The sequence below is a fragment of the Hipposideros armiger genome, unplaced genomic scaffold (assembly GCF_001890085.2).
Source record: "Hipposideros armiger isolate ML-2016 unplaced genomic scaffold, ASM189008v1 scaffold_316, whole genome shotgun sequence".
Lineage (NCBI taxonomy): Eukaryota > Metazoa > Chordata > Mammalia > Chiroptera > Hipposideridae > Hipposideros > Hipposideros armiger.
In genome coordinates this window covers 1,373,087-1,392,541 of record NW_017731666.1, presented here as the reverse complement: position 1 = coordinate 1,392,541, position 19,455 = coordinate 1,373,087, and the positions used below count along the sequence as shown (strand labels likewise).

The following is a 19,455-nucleotide window of genomic DNA, read 5'->3' as shown; positions in this document are numbered from 1 at the left end:
CACCACCACCACCACCACCACACCACCCCCCCCGCAAAAAAAATTAAAAGAACCAAAAACACCAGAGGTGTAAACGTCCATACAAATACAAAATCCATGGAGTTGTGTTCTCCTACAAGGGTGCCAAGAGCCCTGCTCTGCCCAAGAATGAAGATGGGGTAATACTCAAGCTTAGGCACCTGGGTTCATGCCCTTCTGAAGGGGAAATCATTCTAGCACTTTCTTTTTTAATGTGTCTAAAACTTGATGATTCAAGCAGTGAAAATACATAGTTAACATGTCTTGAGTAGAAAAACTGAATTTTGGACATAGCATTGAACTTTAAAACAGTAACTTTTTGCATTGTTTCATTTTTCTACTCCACCATCATGACTGGGAGTCGGAAGTCATCCAATCACTCCAGCACTCTTGAACCACGTACACCTTGCTGCCGCCTCAATCTCTATGGGCAGGAAGGTCTGTTAGCTTATGAACCACAAGCACATGAACTTTTCCACTTATTTGCCACAAAATTTCCAAAACTAAAGTTTCAAGACATGCTCATTTTATTCCAGGATTCGGGCACAGGCATACAAGTGCCTGGCATACTTAAAACAATTTCAATCTGAAATCAATGCTTGTCCTGCTCTCCCTCAATCCTGTCTCACCTACCGTCTCAGAACAGCACATCTTCCCAGCCGGGACACAGCTAATGGTGAAACTTTGATTTAATCACAACACGACTGCCAACAATTTCTGGCCTTTTGACTAATTTAATCTATGAATTAGCGATTTCAAACCATCAGTTGGCGTATATCCTACAAGGGTCTAGGTCCTTTACTCTCACGAAACTTAATCTCCCTCTACAAACTCCAAACACCATCAAAAAAACAGCATTTGTACCAGTACAACCTACTTACCTGTACTTCCTAAAAAGCTTTTGCAGAATCTAAGACCTTTCCAAGAACACATCTTAACTCCCCCTCCTTGATGTTTAAAAGAACTTCAGCTAAAACTTGCATTAATTGGGTCAACTTTTCCAACATTTAGCTACTGCAAACACCACTGATATTTTTCTTTTTAAGACACCTCTCCCTAGTTACAATCACAAGGGCTGCTTTAACATCTAGTCCCGAAAACATACCATCAGCAAGTAACAGACCTGCTCACAACGCGCTCCTTACCCCCCCCATCACGGTTATAAACCAAGTATATAAAGGCACAGACTCGTTAAAAGCCCATCCAAGCAGCAACAGGTGAGCCAAAAACGTTAACAGGGTGTCCCAACAAGAGGGGAGGGGAGGAAACCAACTTCTTCCAAGTAACCTGCAAGGAAAGCGACCTGCTAGCAGAGTGACACGAGGACGCCGCACGGGCCAGCCCCAGCCCGGCTGAGCGGGGCGCCCTACACCAAGCAGGGTCCGTACGGCGGCGGCCTGAAGCACTAACGTCCCCCGGGAACGCCGCAGGGGTCCTCAAACTCGAGCCTCTCTATGAAATCTGACCGTCCCCTCCACGGACATGTCCACTGGTCCCCAGGTTCTGGCCACAGGCTTCCCGGATGCGCGAGTCCCCCAGGTGGCAGGTCCCCTTCTGCCTCCCCGCTCTCCGCCCAGGTAACCAGGCCCAGACCCTGGCTGCCTCACGCCGGCCGGGCTCCAAGGGCCGCTGACCGGCCCAGGCCGGAGCCTCGACACTGCGGCTCCCTGCTGGCCACAGGCAGGGGCCCGCGCCTGAGCCCCGGCCTCTCAGATCTGCGGATCCGCCACTCCGGCCCCAGGCCGCGGCCTCCTCCGCCCACAATGTGCTGAGCCCAGCGGCGGCCCGGGCCTGACCCGGCCGGCTTGCCAGCCCAGCCCCGGGCGGACGCTGCGGAGTGCCGTCCCACGCGAGCCGGGCAGGAGCCGGGCGGGCGAGGACCACGTGCACGTCCTGGAGCCGAGGCCTCACGCGGAGCCATACTAACCACAGGCGCCATGACTTCACCGGAGCCAGAAAGGGAGGTGGGCGAACTGCGCAGACGCGAAGAGGCCCCAGCGCGCAGACCACGTAAGGCTCCAGGCCGTACAATCGCTCTGCCACGCCCCTCGGCCGCCATCGTTCCGCCCTGTTCCGTACGATCGGGCGGCGACTGGTTTTCCCTGCTTGCAAAGCACATCCTCTCTCAGGCCTGGAAGGTAGTGGAGGGAGGAAGGACGCCGAGGAGCCTGAGTCACTTCGCAGGATCTGAGGGAGCTAGAGCGGACTTGCCCAAAGAAACATAAAGATGCTCGCTCTACTTTTGAAAGGCTTGGAAAGATAGAGAAAGAAATTCACTAAACCATAAATCACCAGCGAATTGGGATGGGAGCCAAACCCTCTAACTTGGGGCGGTGAGGCCCTTCTGGCCCTGGGGTCCTGACGCCCGAGGGCACTTGGGCTTCTTACTACCTGATTCTTTGGAAGAGGGTGCCCAGGGGCTGTGTCTCCCCGCGCGAGCCCTTCTGGCCGCAGTCAGGTACTCTCTCCAGTTTGATTCCTTCACAATCTCAAATGCAAGCTGCCCACCCACGGATCACCACCTCCCAGCTTTCCAGTTCACACCTTCTAGTTTCCCACTTACACCAGTGCTTCTCAAACTGGCATATGGACGGAACTCTCGGGATCCGGTTAAAATGCTGGTGCCTAACCAGTGGGTCTCGGTGGCTTGACATTATGCCTCTCTCCAAAGCTCCCAGTGGTCCATGAACCACAAGTTGAGTAGCAAGGGTCTTCCAGCCCAGGCCTACAATCGCTTGACTTAGGACCAGAAAAAAATTCAGAGATGTTCTAAATTAAAACCACAGGGGCTGGAGAGTGTAAGAGAGACAGAACAGTTCCCCTTGTTAACAGCTATGGACGAACAGCTCTGAGGAAAGACTGCCCGCATTCCCCTCAACCTGTTGGAATTCGGGATTCATTTCCAGGTGGCTTTTTCTCTGACTATCGAACCCCAAGAGCCTCCGCTTCTTATTTACACATGAACTTTTCCATCTGCTGCTCACAGCTAATCCACAAGAGCAACGCTTCTTGCCAGTCTACAGAACAAGCCCACTTCAGCTTCTGTCCCCTTTGTCTGCAGCTAATGTAAATCCTTTCAGAGCGGCTTACATGTCCTCCCCCTCTACTTGATGTATAAAAATGCTTGCAAAACTCCCGCTGCTGGGGGTTTAGACTCCATGCCCCAAGAGTGGTCTTTTTTTTTTTCCCCCTAGCAATAACCTTTCTTTTAAAAAGACCTTCAACCATGGAAGTTAAAGTTTTTGTTTAACAACTAGAATACTTTTCACCCACCACCATCACCCTCCTGCTCTTACCAATTACATTCCAGGATCCTGCATTGTAATCACGCAGTCACCCCCCACTCCCTTTACCTGGCTGCAATGTACTCACCTAGCCAAAGCCCAATTCTGGCTGACGATGGTTGGAGGAAACACACCATGCCAACTGGTCTAGGTTTAAACTCAGGCCTACTGTACCAGTTGACCAATCTCCAAGCCCACTCGACTATTCTAGACTGCACACCACATTTCTGCTTTGCCAGCTGCTCCTGGTTAGGCTCTTTCAACAGGGGGCTAGAGGGGAGACTGCAGACTGGGGGGGTGGGGGGAGAAACGAAGAGACTTCCTGTTTGCTTCCTGCTTGTTTCTGTTCTGTCAGGTGTCACCCACTTTTGCTGCTTCACCTGGGTAGTGCCAGTTGGAACATTCCAGAAGCAGCAGTTGAGTCCGGTTTGCAATTATTCCAACACTTGAAGAACCAGCCTCATTTTCTTTTCCCCAGACCCCAACAGAGCAACCCTCCTTTGAGGCCTCCCCCAACTTCAAGCTTCTACATTTTAATGCTATTCTAGAAGTGGCAGCTGCTTCCTCAAGTTGCTACTCTTTTTAATATTTCACCCTTTCAGCGAGCTAGTTTACAAGTCTTCATTCCTAATTAACAATCCTTTGCATTAAAGTCTATTCAAAGCCTAGTGTGCTTTCTTCTGATACCACTCCCAACCCTGAGCAAGCCCTCGGGGTGGCTGCCAAGCCTAAAATCCCCTTCTAAGTGGCTATTGTACACCTGCGGGCAGAATGCCAGGCCCTCCTCCCCAAACCTCCCTCTCAGCTGATGACTTCTGTTGCTCTTTGTTTGAAAACAGGGAAGCAATCCAAAGAGAATTTACAGACACTCCTGCCTGCACATCTAACCTTCCAGCAACATCTATACCGACTGTGCCTTCCCTTCTGTTACTGTGGAAGAAAAGTCCTCGCCTCCATGGAGGCCAATGCTCACACTTAGGCATTAACCTCATACACTCGTGCCTACTTGAGAACATCACTCCAACAGCCCTGGCCCCTCCCATGAAATCATCAATGTATCCTTTCATCTGAACCATTCTTTCATATCTCCCATCTTAAAAAAAAAAAAAAAAAAGCAATCCCTTGGGACTGCATGTTTGTGTCCCTCACCCAATAATTCTTATGTTGAATCCCTAACCAATCCCAGATGAGGTGGTATTAGGAGGTGGGGCATATGGGAGGTGATTAGGGTTGCATGGGGTCATGAGGGTGGGGCCCACGATGGGACTGGTGCCCTTATATAATAAATGAGGAGGCACAAGATGTCTACGTGTGAGGACACAGCTGGAAGGCTGCCAGCTACAAGCAGGAAGAAGGCCCTTGCCAGCAACCAAACCTGAGGCACTTTGATCTTGGACTGCCCAGACTTCAGAACTGTGAGAAATCAATCTCTGTTGTTTAACTCACGCAGCCTGAACAAAGACAATCTCTTTACACCCATTTTCTCAGAAAAGTTGCCTCTGTGGGCTGTCTGCAATTTCTCGCCTTCCATTTTCTGTGGCACCCACTCTGGTCAGGCATTTGCCCAACTGCCACCTGGACAGATTCAAGGTCACTGGTGACACCCTCATGCTAAGCACGGGTTCGTCCCACCGGAATCAGGGCTTGGTTCTCCTCCTGCTTGTCTTCGCAGCATCTGACCCGGTAGGTCCCTCCGTCCTCCTTGCCTCTCTCTCCTCCTTCCTGGACTTGAAGGATGCAGAACACAGGGCTCCTCTCATCTCTGTCTACACTTGACCTTTGGCATGCCCAGGCTTGTGCCTTTAATTAAATACGACTCCCCAGGTCTGTGTGTGCAGCCTCAACCCCTCCCTGGGCTCCTGACTCATACAGCCAGTGGCCTCCTGACATCTCCCCTCACACCCACGACCCCACTCTCACCCTCCCCACCCCCACCCCGAGTCCCTTCATCTCCACCCACATTGGTCTTCTTTTCTTTCCTCTAAATTTCTTCCAGCTTCTGGGACCTTGTATTTGCTGTTCCCTCCGCGGTGAACTTTTCCTGGCTTTTCTTGTGTCTGATTTCGTCTCATCCTCCAGGGTCTCAGGCTCAGTGCCCCTCTCTACCCATGGTTATGCAGGGTGCCCTCTGCTGCACCCCTTCCTAGCTGCCCTCTATCACATCAGCCTGATTATTTTTTGTGGGAGCATTTGAGACAGCCTGCCATTCCTGTACTTGTTTACGTGTGTACTTGGTTAACCTTGCTGGTGTGTTCCTTCCATGTATATGGCCCATGGCAGATGCTCGATAAATACCACGCAAATAGATGAAGACAGGAATGGATGGATTACATAAGCCTGAGTATCAAGATGAACACACCTACCTCCTTCGGCCCCTCCAGAGGGAAATGAATGCATCATTCATTCTTAAAGCACCCACCCGGTTTTGTACAGCAGCTCTACCACTTACTAGGGTAACATTTTCTACCTCCTAAGGTTGTTGTCAGGATGAGATGAGTTAATACAAGTACAAGAACTGGAAGACCACTTTGGTCTATAAACATTAGCCATTGTTATTATTGTAATCGTAACTTGGAACGCAAATGGAACCAGGGTTAGGAAGGACCCTTAAAAGAACAGTAGTTTCACTTCCTTTCTTCCCTCTGGCAAACTCCTGCACATTCTTCAAAACCCAGTTCTAATATTATCTCCCAGTTTTTTTCTGATTAGTAATGCTTTATTGAGTACCTTCTGTGGGTCAGGCTCTGGGCTTGGCTCTTTGATTTCAAGAGGGGCAGAGGGACAAGAGCTGTTTTCACAGATAATGTGTGCGAACAAGGCAGATAATGCACTAGATGATGACCTAGGGGTGAAGGGCACTCCGAAGAAAATCCTACTGCGATTAACCAGCGCTCTGCAGGCTAGAACAGCAGAGGGAGGGTCCCTCACTGGAAAGGCTCTAAGCCTCCTTCCCTACCCTCCCACGCAAGCCTGCTCCTCTTGGGAACTCACCTGATGATGACGGCGGGGCCTACTTATTTGGAAGCCTAGTTTGTGCATTTCACTTCGTGAAAGTCTCACCTCATCACTGAGAGGCCCGCCCGTTTTACCCAAGCTCCGAGGCTCTGAGAAGTCTGTGACTTGGCCAAGAGCCCCCCAACCAGCGAAGGAGAGGCCCGGGATTCCAAGCCCTCTCACCCCCTCTCCCCAGCACTGGGGTGTCTGTGGAGGGGCGCCCGCTGCTTTCTGTCGCCCCCAATTGGCTGTCGAGGAGATGGGGCCGCACGGGCGCACTCTAGTCCCGGCTCAAGTCCGGCGGGTGCAGCCCCTCCGCTTCTGCGGCTGCGTAATGGGGGCTCTGTCGTCCCCAGCAGAGTCCAGTCCGAGCCTCGGAACCCAGCCCGGCGCCACCCTTCGCAGTCGCGGCGTTCCCGCTTCTCTTCCCGCCGAACTGGGGATGGAGTGGCCGTGACCGGATCCGGCGGCAGAGAGGCCGTCCTCGTCCCGAGGCAGCGGGCGGGCTGAGGCTGGTGGCCCCGGCGCCGCGTCCGAGCTGGGTGCGGCCCCGCGGGGAAGGGGTGTCGCCCGCGGGTCACCCAGAGGACACCGGGAGGGAAATTCCTGGGGCGGGAGTGAGGTTTGGTGGGAGAGGTGACGACAGGGCGAGGCTGGCGGTTGTGTGGGAAGCTGTGCCGGGTCCGGCGCCTGACCTTCTCGGGCCACCGCAGGGGCGCGGGCGAGGCCGGGAGCGCGGGGACCAGTCCAGCCGCTCCGCACGCCTCACTGCCCATCCGCCCTGTGCCCGGCGCCCCGGCCCTGGCTGCGCCCGCTCCGTGGCCGCGGGACACCTCGCCGCCGTTCTGAGCTGTCCCCGCAGATGTCGGGAGCTATCTTTGCGCCCCTGGAGGGTCCAGGCGCCCTCGACTCTGCAGGCGGCCACCCGCTCGTGTGCCCGCTGTGCCACGCGCAATACGAGCGCCCGTGCCTGCTCGACTGCTTCCACCACTTCTGCGCCGGGTGCCTGCGCGGCCGCGCCGCCGACGGCCGCCTCTCCTGCCCGCTGTGCCAGTGAGTGAGCGCCTCGAAGCCCCAACAGAACCCCCCTCCTCCGCGGAGACTGGCTCCGCCTGGGCAGGGGTTGAGTGCGGGGAGGACAAGCCTCCGACTCCCAGCACAGGCGGCGGGGGAGGCCGCACCCAGCCGGAACCTCTCCGCGCGGGACAAGGCGCGCGCCTCCGCCCGTTTTCCAAGTCAGGTTGACTGAGGCTTGCAGTTACTGGCCCAAGGTCTCCCACAGAAAGTCGGGGGGCTAGGGCGGGGCTGGAGCGCAAGTTATGTCGGGACTTAGTGCTACCGCAGGACCCTATCTCAGCACAGGGTCAGGCCACTCCCAGTAACTCACTTGGGGGCCCCTGAAGTCTTAGGTCAGCATATGCAGGTGATGTTAGCTCAAGTTAGGGGGGTTGACATGGCCATAAATTTGCCCAATGCAAGGAGAGAGGCTTGAGGGCAGGCTTGTCACACCAAGTCACCAACCACATGACCTCCCGGGATTCGCCCAGGACCGGGCAGGGGGAGGGGTAGGGTGAGAGTGAGCACTGGCTGAGGTATTTATAGCAGATGCCAGCCTGCTGGGCACCCCCCACACCCTATTTTTAGTTCCTGCCTGGAATGTGGGGGGTGGGAACCGGTAGGGAGCCACGGGGAAGGGGGCATCTGGATCTTGGCTGCAGCTTCTCCACAGACACCAGACAGTGGTGAAGGGCCCCAGCGGGCTCCCTCCGGTGGACCGGCTACTGCAGTTCCTCGTGGACAGCTCAGGGGATGGCCTGGAGGTGGTGCGCTGTGCCAACTGCGACCTGGAGTGCGGCAAGCAGGCAGGAGTGCCCGGGGTGGAGGCAAGGGTGCCGGGTCACCGGGTCCCGATGCTGGCAGAGTGTGCCCAACATGTCCTCAGAGGATTAGTCATCAGTGGATCCTCTAATACCTCCCTAGGGTACCCTGAATCCCAAATGTGGTCCCATTTTACAAATGGGGAGACTGAGGTCCAGAGTGAGTGACTTGAGCCAGTAGCCAGATAGTGGCTGAGGTTAAGGCCATTTGATTTGAGGAGAGCTTACTGGCCCTAACTGTGGAGTTGTGAACTGGCAAAGGAAAGAAGGTTTCATTGCACAGGCCTATGCCACCCCCTGAGGGCCCGCTGCTACCTGGGTAGCTGTGAGCTGCTACCTACAGCCCTAGGGGAGGAGTGACCCTGCCCCTGAGTCTAGGAAAGACTAAGGAAGCGAGGCCAGGCTTTGGGCCTTGCTGTAAAGGGCAGTCAGGACTCTAGCCTGTGGAGGCTGAACGGGTATTCCCAATTCCGGGAGGACGTCCATGCAGGAGCAAAAGGTTGGGGGTGCTGGGCAAGCACTGGGACATGTGTGACACTGGGACATGTGTGACACCACAGCACTGCAGCAGAGGTCACTGGCTGCAGGTAGGGAGAGCAGGGGAGGAAATGGCCTTGAATACCAGAGTAATACTTGGGGTCTGTGCTTGTATAGCCATGGCTGGGTCAGTGCCGTGCCCTGGACTCTCAGCTCTGGGTCCCTCCTGGGGAAGAGAACCTGCAAGCCCTTCCTCCCTTCCCCTCCCAGCCCAGTTTGGCCTCCACATGGCCAGGGTGGGCAGCCATTTGGCTATTATTGAGCGTATCAAGGAGGGCTTGAGAGATCTTCACACACACACACACACACACACACACACACACACACATTTTTGTTGCAGGTACAATGTTTTGCAAATGCAGTTTCTGCCCTCCTCCCAGCCCCATGTAACTGCCCCTCCAAGCCCATTTCGGGCACCCACCCCTTACTACGCCTCTTACCCACTCTCTGAGCCCTGGGTATATTATTAGAGCGTAGGGATTACACGAAAGGGCTGCACTGAGCCCAGTGGCTGCCCCAGGCTGTGACTGACGCACTTAGTGACACGCGGAGACTGCAGTTCCCGCGCAGGCAGTGGTCAAGCTGAACCTGCGCTGGGCCCGCAGGACGCGGAGACCACGTACTTCTGCAACACGTGCGGGCAGCCGCTGTGCGCGCGCTGCCGCGACGAGACGCACCAGGCACGCATGTTCGCACGCCACGACATCGTGGTCTTGGGCCAGCGCAGCCGTGATGTGCTCCAGAAGTGCAGTGAGTGCAGCGTGCTGGGTGGGGCCGGCCGGGCCGGGGGAGGCTGCGGAGACCTGGGCGGGCACTGCCTCAGCCCTCACTGCCGCCTCCTCTGCAGCGCTGCATGCTGAGCCCTACATCATGTTCTCCACCGAGAAGAAGTCGCTGCTGTGCATCTGTTGCTTCCGGGACATGCAGGGGTGGGTACTGGAGGGAGCCCGAGGCGAGGGTGTTGAGGGGGAGTGGAGCCCGGCTCACCCGTGGGCTCCCCGTAGGGAGAGCCGGGCTCACTGCGTGGACCTCGAGTCGGCCTACGTGCAGGGCTGCGAGCGGCTGGAGCAGGCGGTGCTGGTGAGCTCAGGGTGCACTGCGGGAAACGGCCGAGTTGGGGATGCGTCCTGGGAGGCTGAGGCTGCCTTTTCCGTAGGATGTGAAGGCCCTGCAGACGGCCACACGGGAGGCCATCGTGCTGCTGCAGGCCATGGTGGAGGAGGTGCGTCGCAGCGCAGCTGAGGAGGAGGCCGCCATCCACGCCCTGTTCAGCAGCATGCAGGTGAGGGGTAGTGGGGACGGGACAGTTACAGGCTGAGCACCCTCATCACCCAGGACCCGGTGCCCACGACATAGGGCAGGCCCCCCAGTGTCCTTGTGGAGTTGCCAGTACAGCAGGGCAGCAGGCGTTGAACTGCTTTCCAGGCGTAAATCACAGTTGCCAGGATGGTTCCAGAAGGGAATGCAGGGCCTGCCCCAGCTGGTGCTGGTGGGGGGGGGGGGATGACCAGGGAAGACTTCCCCCAGGAGGTGACATTTACGTTGAGGGCACTGGGGTTCTCAGGCAGGGGGATGCAGGAAGGAAGGCCTCTGCTCAGGTAGTGGGGCTGGCAGTTTGGAGCGAGAGCCCACCTAACCAGTGTGTGGCTGGGGCCCAGGGAGCGGGAGAGTGCTGGCAGGTGGCAGGGTCGGGCATGTGCAGTCAGTAGCAGACTGTCCCTCCCAGGACAAACTGGCAGAGAGGAAAGTGCTGCTGCTGCAGGCTGTGCAGAGGTGAGTGGCAGTGGGGTCTCCGTCCCTGCCCACTGGCCTCCATGTACCTGGACCACAGCCTGGGCCTGGATAGGTCCTGCCCCTCCCTGGGGAGCCAAACATCCAGATGGCCAACTGGTGAGGAGGGCAGGGTGGTCCAGGGCACAGGGAGGGTGGCAGAGAAGGGTCTGCGAAGCTGGTGGGGCGATGGCATGGCCCGTCCTGAGGCCCATAGGAGGGGCCGGCAGCCAGATGAGGCTGCCGGCCCCTCCCCCAGCCAGTATGAGGAGAAGGACAAGGCCTTCAAGGAGCAGCTCTCCCACTTGGCCACTCTGCTCCCCACCCTGCAGGTAAGGGGTGTTGGGGGCGGCTGGCACCCTGGCCCAGAGGGCCCCCTCCTCGGGCCAGCCGCTGAGCAGTGTCCCTCCCGCAGGTTCACCTGGTCATCTGCTCCTCCTTCCTCAGCTTGGCCAGCAAGGCGGAGTTCTTGGACCTGGGCTATGTGAGTCTCCCCAGCTCCTGCGGGGTTTCCCACTGTCGCCTCTGGGCTTGGCAGCCTGTCACCTGGACGGTAGACCAGGGGATCTCTGGGCTTACCTCCTTCCGGTCCTCCACACCATCATCTACAAGCCATTTAGGGACCCGCTGAGTACCTTTTAAAAGGACAGGGAAACCTGGAAGGGAGCATAAGCCTTCCCTCCCCCAAAGTGCGGAGTGCCTCCAGGAGTCCAACCTCCCCAACCTTTCCTGTGGATTTTGGGGAGGGGTTGTGTGGGGGTTCCCAGCCAGTCCCAGGGAAGGGTTGAAGCCTTCCCAACGGACACCAGGTAAAGTGCTGAAGACAGACGTGTCCTCGGACCGCCCCCCTCACTGTCACCACCCCCACCAGCCTGAGCACACACCCCCCCCTCCCCGCTTCACCACAGGAGCTGATGGAGAGGCTGCAGGGCATTGCCAAGCGCCCGCATCGCCTCCGACCGGCGCAGAGCAGCAAGGCGAGCAGGCGTGGGGTGGTTCGGGGGCGGGGCCGCGGGGCCTGGAGGCCGCCTCACGACCTGTCCCGCCTGCCAGATCGCCTGTGACCACCGCGCTGAGTTCGCGCGCTGCCTGGAGCCGCTGCTGTTGCTGGGCCCGCGCTGGACGGCCGGTGCCGGGGGCGGCACCAACTTGTGAGCAACAAGGCCCTCGTCAGGGTGGTAGACCACCGGGCGCCGGAGGCCCGGACACGCAGAGCGTCGCCCTTCCCAGTTCGCTGAGCCGCGGCGCTGTCGACGCCAAGAGGGAGGGAGAGTGTGCCTGCTGGGAAGCAGCCGTCGGGGGTGCCCCAAATCCGAAGACCTGGGCAGACCTTGCCCAGAGTCTGGTCAGGGGAAGACAGGGAGGACTCCGGGGCTGCCCCCAACCGCCTTGCCCCCGTGGTTAGGGCGCCTAGGCACTAAAAGGAAGGGGCAGCATGGGGCGGGGCCTGACATCGGGCCCCAGGCTGGAGAGCCCCAGACCCAGGAGGAGTTAGGAGAAACGCACGTGCCAAGCATCCAGGGCCCACTGTGTTTGAAGGTGCATGGCATTTACTCAGGACCAGCCCTGACGAAATCCTGGTGGACTCTACACATTGGCATCATTCTGGGGGTTTTAAAAAACATAGGGTTGATGTGATTGGTTTTGGGTGCAGCCTGCATCAGGCTTTTTCTGAGTTCCCATGGTGGTTCTGAGGTGAGAGGGCTGAGAGAGCATTGGGAGGTTGGGGGAGGGGAAGGCCCTCCCACCCCCACCCCCCATCTGCATCCACACTGGCTCTCTCCCCAGGCTGGCAGGGGTCTCAGGCCCCAAGGTGCTGGTGGGGCCCAGCTGCCCTTCCCCAGTGGGGAAAATGTTGGGGTCACCGGTCCAAAAGCCCACACCGCACCGGTCCATCAGCACCAAGGTGCTGCTGGCAGAGGGCGAGGATACGCCCTTCACGGAGCACTGCCGCCACTATGAGGACTCATACCGGGTGAGGGGGGCCAGGGACCTGGGGGCTGGGAAGACCCCACCCCTTCCTCATTCAGGGGCAGTGGCCAAACCTAGTCCTGGCCATCCTGGAGGCCCGCCCTTCCCTGAGGCCCCAGAGGTGGACACAGCCTACAGGAACCATGGGCAGTCACGTGGTCCCTCTCGCAGTACCTGCAGGCAGAGATGCAGAGCCTGAAGGACCAGGTCCAGGAGTTACACCGGGACCTCACCAAGCACCACTCACTCATCAAGGCCGAGATCATGGGAGACATCCTGCACAAGTCTCTGCAGGTGGACGCGCAGATCGCCTCGGAGTTCGCTTCCGTGGAGGGGCTGAGAGCAGTCTTCCAAGAGGTAGCCCCTTCCGACCACCTGACTCCCCTTCAGCCCACCTGGCAGCATATACATGGGCTACCCCAGGACAGGAAGGGGGAGAAAGGGGACCTTGGCTGGTGCCCCATGAGGCCCTTGTGTCGCAGGCTCTGGAATTCAGGTCTTTGCTGCCGGGAACCATGGGAACTGGTTGGGATGCCATGTAGCTCTGAGTAGCTAGAGGACAGAAATGCCACCAGTGGAAATTCTAAAACCTCATGCGATGTCCAATTTACTTTCTCTTTCAGATGTGGGAGGAATCCTACCAGCGGGTGGCTAATGAGCAGGAGATTTATGAAGGTTTCAGGCAACCGCTGCTGGGTGCACCCCTGTCCTGGAGCTAACCCACATACCAGCAGGGGCAGGAAGGCAGTTACCCACTAACCAGATACGAACTCGCACTCTCCTCCCCTCAGCCCTTGACTTTGCCTCACCGCTGCTAACTGGCCCCAAAACGATACATCCGAGGTCAGGATTCAGTGAGTAGAATGCCCTCACAAGTCTAACCTCACTCTTTAATTAAAGGGGTAATTATTGGAATACAGTAAAACCTTGGATTGCGAGTAACATGGTTTGTGAGTGTCCCGCAAGACGAGCGAACATTTCTAATACATTTTAACATGGTAAACGAGCAATGTCTTGCAATACGAGTAGTTTGTTTCTGGAACGAATTTTGCTCGCAACCAAGGTATTACTGTAGTTGGAGTATTTAGATGGCGCGAGGCTCGTGAGTACGAATCTAAAGCCAGCAAGACCCAATGCTCTGGCCTTGGCCCCTACAGCCCAGCTCTATGACCTCCTCCAGCTGAAGCAGGAGAATGCCTACTTGACCACCATCACCAAGCAGATCACACCCTATGTCCGCTCCATTGCCAAGGTGAAGGAACGGCTAGAGCCGAGGTGAGACCAGGGGGTATCCCAAGGGGAGCCAAGACACTTCAGAATGTGTGTGGGAAAGCTGTCACACATTAATTCAGAAGAGCCCCTTGTGGATGTCAGTGGGTTGGCTCATGAGGGTTTAATCAGGGCACCTGGGCAGACCAGGTGATGGACATCTGTGAAAACACTGAATTAGTGGGCTGTCCTGAGTTTCTGCTTGTAGGCACACAATCTAGCCCTCAGGAGTAGGTGGAAACAGAAGACACCTCCTGGGAGTATCATGAGGGTCCTCAGTTGATCCAGGCAGCAGAACACACAAGGGAGAGCAGAACTTCCTCAGTGCATGGTTAAGTCAAGGCTAGATAAGAACCTGGACCAGGCTCTCAGTTCCATACATGGGCATCAAAATGGAGCTAGCGGCAGAGGGAGCTTGGTGCCAGGTCCTCAAGGTGTCTGTCTCTTGAGTCACTCAGGCCCAAGGTGGGCTGGTTGCCCAGTCGTCTGGTGCACAGCAGTCAGCCTGGGCTCTCCCTCCACCACCCTCCTGGGGATTCTACTTGCCTTGCTTCTGTCAGATCTCCTGTTTCCTATACCCTGGGTTTCCTCTTTCGTGGTTTGGTGGAGCCCGTCCCTCAGTAGCTCCTTTAAAAAAGAGTGCATAGGAGGTGTGTTTTGGACAGCACACATCTGAAATGTCAATTCTGCCTCCACACTTGACTGGTAGTTTTGCTGGGTATCAGATTCTAGATTGGAGATGATTCTCTTTTGAAGGCATCATTCTGTTGTCCTCTAGCTTCCAAGGTTGTTTTTGAGAAGTTTGAATGCATTCTGATTCTTAATCCTTGTAATGTGACCTACTGATTCTCTTTAGAAGCTTGTGGAATCTTCTCTGCTCCCAGTTCTGAAATTTTCACATTGGTGAGGGCCTATTTCCATCCATTAGGTTGGGTACCTGTGGGTCCTTTCAATCTGGAAAGTGATGTCCTTCAGCTTGGGCATATTTCTTTTTGAACTTGTTAATTGATTTCTCTCTACTTTTTCTAGAATTCTTATTATTGTCTATTGGCCCTCTGATTTAACTTACCCTTTTGGTTCTGTTTTCCATCTCTTTGCCTTTTTGCTGTACTTTCTTTGGAAAATTCGTCACTTATCTTCCAACCATTCTACTGAGTTCATTTTTAAAGAAAATTTCCTAGAGCTCTTTTTAAATTTAAAAATTGTTCATCTGTAGTTTTTTTGTTTTTAATTTCCAATAACTTTTTTTGTACTGATTGTGTGTGTGTGTGTGTGTGTGTGTGTGTGTGTTTAAAGATTTTATTGGGGAATTGGGGGAGGGGAACAGTGTTGAGGAATTGGGGAAGGGGACCAGCCAAGTTGTTGTTCTTCAGTCTTCGTTGTGGAGGGCGCCAGTCACCATCTGGCTTCCCGTTGGCAGCTCATGGCCTCTAAGCTCAAGGTGCTGTGTTCAATCTTAGTTGCAGGTGGGCATAGCCACCATCCCATGCGGGAGTCGAACCTGGCAGCCTTGTTAAGAGCACACGCTCTATCCACTGACCCATCCCGGACCCATCCGGGGGGCAGCTCAGCTCCAAGTGCCAAGTTCAGTCTTAGTTGCGGGTGGGCGTTGCCCACCATCGAACAGGCAGTCTTGTTGTTACACCAGCTGAGCCATCCTGCCACCTGTTGGCAGTTCAGCAACAGCTCAGCTCAGATGCAGCGTCACTGGCCCAAGTGGGAATCGAACCGGTGGCCCTGTTGCTCAGAGCCCACGCTCTTAAGCCAACTGTTAACCCACTGAGCCACTCAGCCAGCCCCTGATTGTTTTATTGTTGTTGTTTAGTCTTCTGTTGTTTCATAGACATGATGTCTTACCTGAGGCTGACAGGTGTTGGTTTTGTGTTTTAATCTCCTCCTTTAAGTCTGTTCCCTCCAAGTTACTTTTTGTTTAGCTTTCTGTCTTCCACGTTAAAGACTTTTCTCAGATGTCAGGAAATCTTGGATTATCTGCTCTATTAGGATGGGGGGTAAACTGGAAGCTGAGCCACGGGTGGCACTTCACTGCAGGGCCGGGTGGGCAGGGCGTTTTACTTTGTTCTCTTGAATGCCCCAATGTCAGTTTTAGGTCTCTTCTGTTTCCTTCCTGGAAGATCACTGTATGGAGCACTGTATGCATACCTGGTTTTCAGTTATTCTCCCCTGTGGGTTCCACCCTCTCAGAGACTTACCCTTCAGACTCCTGTGGGGTGGGGGATCGGCAGCTGCCCAGGGGTAAGGATCTTGACCATCACTGTCCTCCTGTCTCAGTCCCACCCTCCCTGCTGCTGCCAGGTCCTGAGGGTTCTGTGGCGTGAACGTGGCCTCAGCTTGCCCTGCTGTGCACTTTGAGCTAAGGTTTCTCGGGTCTGCCAAGTTAGTCACCACTGACCGGCATGCTCTCCAGCTTCCAAAACTGGGGGGTTATCGTTGCTTGTTCTCATCATGGAGAGGATTTCCCCCCTTGTTGTGCTAGTCCCTTTACTAAAGTTTTAGTGACTTTGGGGAAGAAGGGAAATGTGTGTGTGTGTGTGTGATCGCTACATTAATCCAGAACTACCAAGTTACCTGGTGACTATTTCAACATGTCACATTGAGAGGTTAAACTTGCACCATTTCAATCAAATCCCTGTGTACCCAGGAGTAGTTGTGTGTTTCCTCCTGACATTCGGAGTAATTTATTCCAGATACTGTGTGCTTCACTTATAAAACCTCAAAACCAGGCGGAGCTAACCTGTGGTGTTAGCAGTTGGGATGGTGATGGATTACCCTGGGGGGCTCTGGGTGGAGGTGACGTTCTGGGGCGCCTACCCAGCTTTGTTTATGCTGTGCACACGTACAAAGCCACCCTCTCATTTGCAGGCTTTCCTGTGTGTGCTGTGCTTCAGTGAGGGGGTAGCTTCAAGCAGTGTGCTCCTTGAGGGGCGGCTCGCGGGCAGAGCCGCGTCTCTGTAGGGAAACGGTGTCCGCGGTCAGCTTCAGCAAAGGGAGAGGATCCTGGGCTCCGGCTCGGGAGGTCTGGGGGAGGGAGGCCGTCTGTGCCTCCCTTTGCTTTCCAGGTGTCTGGCATGGCCTCCTCCCCTCCCCCCGCTGGCAGCCCACTCCAGCCCCAGCCACGGCAGCTGCTCTCGCTCCCACCCTCTTGGCCTCTCAGCAGCACTCATGAGCGTGGACCGGGTCTGTCACCACACTCTTCTCTTGCTTCTGAGACACCCCACGCTCCCAGTTTCCCTCCTGCCTCTCCAGCCCTTCCCTTTGTCTCTGGCTGGCCCTGCCTCCTCAGCCCAATGCCCAAATGTTAAGGGGTTTCCCCTAGTCCCCTGGCTTTAACCCCCCACAGCAACGCAGAGAACCCCAGCCCTTCTCCCGAGCTCCAGACTCATCTGCAGCTGCCCTTTCGCAGGCTCTCTGCTTGGCTGTCTCAAGGGCACCTCACACCCCACAATGGCTGAACTCGATTTCCTCCCCGATCCCACTTTACCTCAGTAAATGTCACCACGGTCACCCAGGTGCTCGGGTCAAAAGCCTGGGGCACATCCTGGATTATTCCTTCCCCTCGCCCCCATCTCCAGCCACCCCCAAGTCCTGCTGACTCGATTGTCTCAATCTATTTGCTTTGTCTCCACTGCTGCTCCCAATCCAAGCCACCATCCTCACCACCCCCCACCCTGGCCCTCAAAAATGTCACACAGCCAGTGGTCATTTTGAAGCCTGTACTTCCCATCACACCAGAGCCTGACGGCCCTGTCGGGGTCCTCCCTGCCACCTCTGCCCACACCCGTCACAGAGGCCTTTCAGTTCCCCACGAAGCTAGACTGGCTCCCACTTTCCAGCCCCTTACCTGGAATTGTCTTCCTTCAGGCTGCCCCACGGACCCTGGGTACTCAGCTCTCAGCTGGAACGTTGCCCACGAGACTTTCCCAAACCACCCTTTTAAAGCAGGTCTCCACTCACTGTCACTCCCGGCCACCTAGCCCCGCTGTACCCCCTTCCCGACCTTGGTGGTCTCCCTGACCGCACTGTAGCTTCCATGAGAGCAGGGCCTGGCCTCTCTCATCCAGGACCGCAGCCCTCAGGAAATCCCGGAGGACCGAAGCCCGAGGTGGGCCCTTGAGTGTTTGCTGAGGTTGGGTTTTGTGCAGCGAGCTTCGGGAGGTACAGTGGGCTGGCTCCGCTGCCGTCCAGACTCCCAGGATCTGCTCGCTCCCACAGGTTTCACGTGCCCGTGGACGAAGAGTCACAGCGCCTACAGAACACCTGTGACGACAGCACAGATGGTGAGACCCCGGCCAGGTAAAGCACGTCTTTCCAACCTGAGCGGGCAAATGATTTCATCTCAGAGACAGATGCAGATGACATAGACAGACCCCCAGTTTTCTTTTGCCCTTTGGTCCCAGTTTACTGCTGGCAGCTTGGCCTCCATTTGTAAAATGCTGCATCAGACAGGTTTGTCATCTGGATGGTGACTTCAAACAAGTGACATCGTAGGTGACAGACATGACTTTGATAGACACGACCCACATCATATAACCAATCGATGGCGTGGTTGCTGCCTGCACCACTGACTACGCCGAGCTGCCGACACTGCGCCTGGGTACTTACACCACGTGACTCGAATTCACTTCAATGAGCAAAAGTGACGGAGGATTATTTCTGTGTGTGAAAGCATTACTATTCATTGGAGCCACAGTGTTTGCCCAAATACTTGCCAGAGGGAGGAAAGAATGTGCTGTATCAGACACGTCCCTGTCACAGGCTGGCCTTTCAGTATTGCACTCTCAGTAAAATGTGTTAGTCACAGGCAGACAGCGGAGCTGGAGGCAGTCAGGTGGGAGAGCCCAGAGGGCCTGGGCAGCTCTGCTGCTGTGGTCAGTGACGGACAGAACCTAGTCTCCCCACCCCGCCCCCCACTTAGCTCAGATGCTTCAGGGGAGTGTCAACTCAAAGCTCCCTCCGTCACCACAAGCTGCTGAAATGGCCTGAACTGTTGATGTTTGGGCAACTAAACATCAGAAATGAGAAAACCACCCTGTAGGAGCCCATACGGTTCTGGTGGTCACCTGGTGCCTTCCAGAAAGGCCTTCTGTTCCAAAAGCCTTGGCCCAAGTGGAGTTTAGTGCTGGGACAGTGAAACGGGGGTCATGTCGTGGGGTGGAAGCGCTCATGTTCAAGTGTTTCTTTAGGAACAATCCAGTAAGTGTCACAGAAAAGAGAGAGAGGACCTCGGAGCCAAGAGGAAACAGCAGGGCTCTGAACAGCCTCACAGAAGAGCCTCCACTGAACAACAAAGACCCTCACAGACCCAAACAGAAAACTGGGGGTGACGCCCCCCCATGGAGGGACCGCCCAACTTAGCAAATGGGGCTGGTCCCATGGGCGGGGGCATTTTACAACATGCACATCAAGACTGCGGCGTTAAGAAAAGGGGTATTCCCATGATGATTTTTAAAACGGTAATCATTTATTAGCAGTAAAACCCAGAAAGTCTCTGACAGGTCGTTCCCGGTGATGGGGACATCCCAGTCCCCATGGAAAACGTAAATGAGCGAACACGCAGCGTCTAGCCCCTCCCTCACCCAGCATTGCCCCATGCCTGTGCATGGCCCCGTGCCCAGATAACCTATGTACCTGTCAGGACGAGCCTCTCTGACTTTAGATGCCAAGACTCCGCCCACCGCTGCGATGCACCTGCCCTGCCTCAAAGGAATCCCGTTTCT

General features: G+C 55.7%; 1 protein-coding gene and 1 long non-coding RNA gene across 5 annotated transcripts; one reads left to right on the top strand and one right to left on the bottom strand.

Moving 5' to 3' along the window:
- Positions 1-364: 364 nt before the first annotated feature.
- LOC109392162 (uncharacterized) lies at positions 365-2,220 on the bottom strand. The gene is made up of 2 exons (XR_002126003.1): positions 1,946-2,220; positions 365-442 (listed from the first exon to the last, which is right to left on the bottom strand). It is a non-coding gene; the product is annotated as an uncharacterized LOC109392162 (long non-coding RNA).
- Positions 2,221-5,986: 3,766 nt separating this feature from the next.
- Positions 5,987-19,114, top strand: RNF207 (ring finger protein 207). 4 transcript variants are annotated; one of them, XM_019660387.1, is made up of 18 exons: positions 5,994-7,349; positions 8,026-8,158; positions 9,316-9,460; positions 9,558-9,639; positions 9,715-9,790; positions 9,867-9,992; positions 10,437-10,483; positions 10,740-10,812; positions 10,896-10,964; positions 11,389-11,457; positions 11,534-11,631; positions 12,269-12,455; positions 12,623-12,808; positions 13,075-13,126; positions 13,243-13,305; positions 13,609-13,726; positions 17,951-18,031; positions 18,922-19,114. In XM_019660387.1, exons 1-18 carry the CDS (start codon positions 7,159-7,161, stop codon positions 19,091-19,093), a joined length of 1,968 nt encoding a protein of 655 aa, XP_019515932.1. In that variant the 5' UTR covers positions 5,994-7,158; the 3' UTR covers positions 19,094-19,114. The 4 variants fall into 4 exon arrangements, with proteins under 4 accessions (XP_019515935.1, XP_019515932.1, XP_019515934.1 ...); XM_019660388.1 differs by lacking the exon at positions 13,243-13,305 and having other exon boundaries at positions 5,996-7,349; XM_019660389.1 differs by lacking the exons at positions 10,437-10,483; positions 10,740-10,812 and having other exon boundaries at positions 5,995-7,349.
- Positions 19,115-19,455: the final 341 nt, after the last annotated feature.

Bases quoted from the DNA above. Each gene is read 5' to 3' on its own strand.
- RNF207 (XM_019660387.1), top strand. From the start codon at position 7,159: ATGTCGGGAGCTATCTTTGCGCCCCTGGAGGGTCCAGGCGCCCTCGAC. The intron at 9,791-9,866 runs GTGAGCTCAGGG...CCTTTTCCGTAG, and splicing joins GGCTGGAGCAGGCGGTGCTG to GATGTGAAGGCCCTGCAGAC. The intron at 10,484-10,739 runs GTGAGTGGCAGT...CCCCTCCCCCAG, and splicing joins CTGCTGCAGGCTGTGCAGAG to CCAGTATGAGGAGAAGGACA.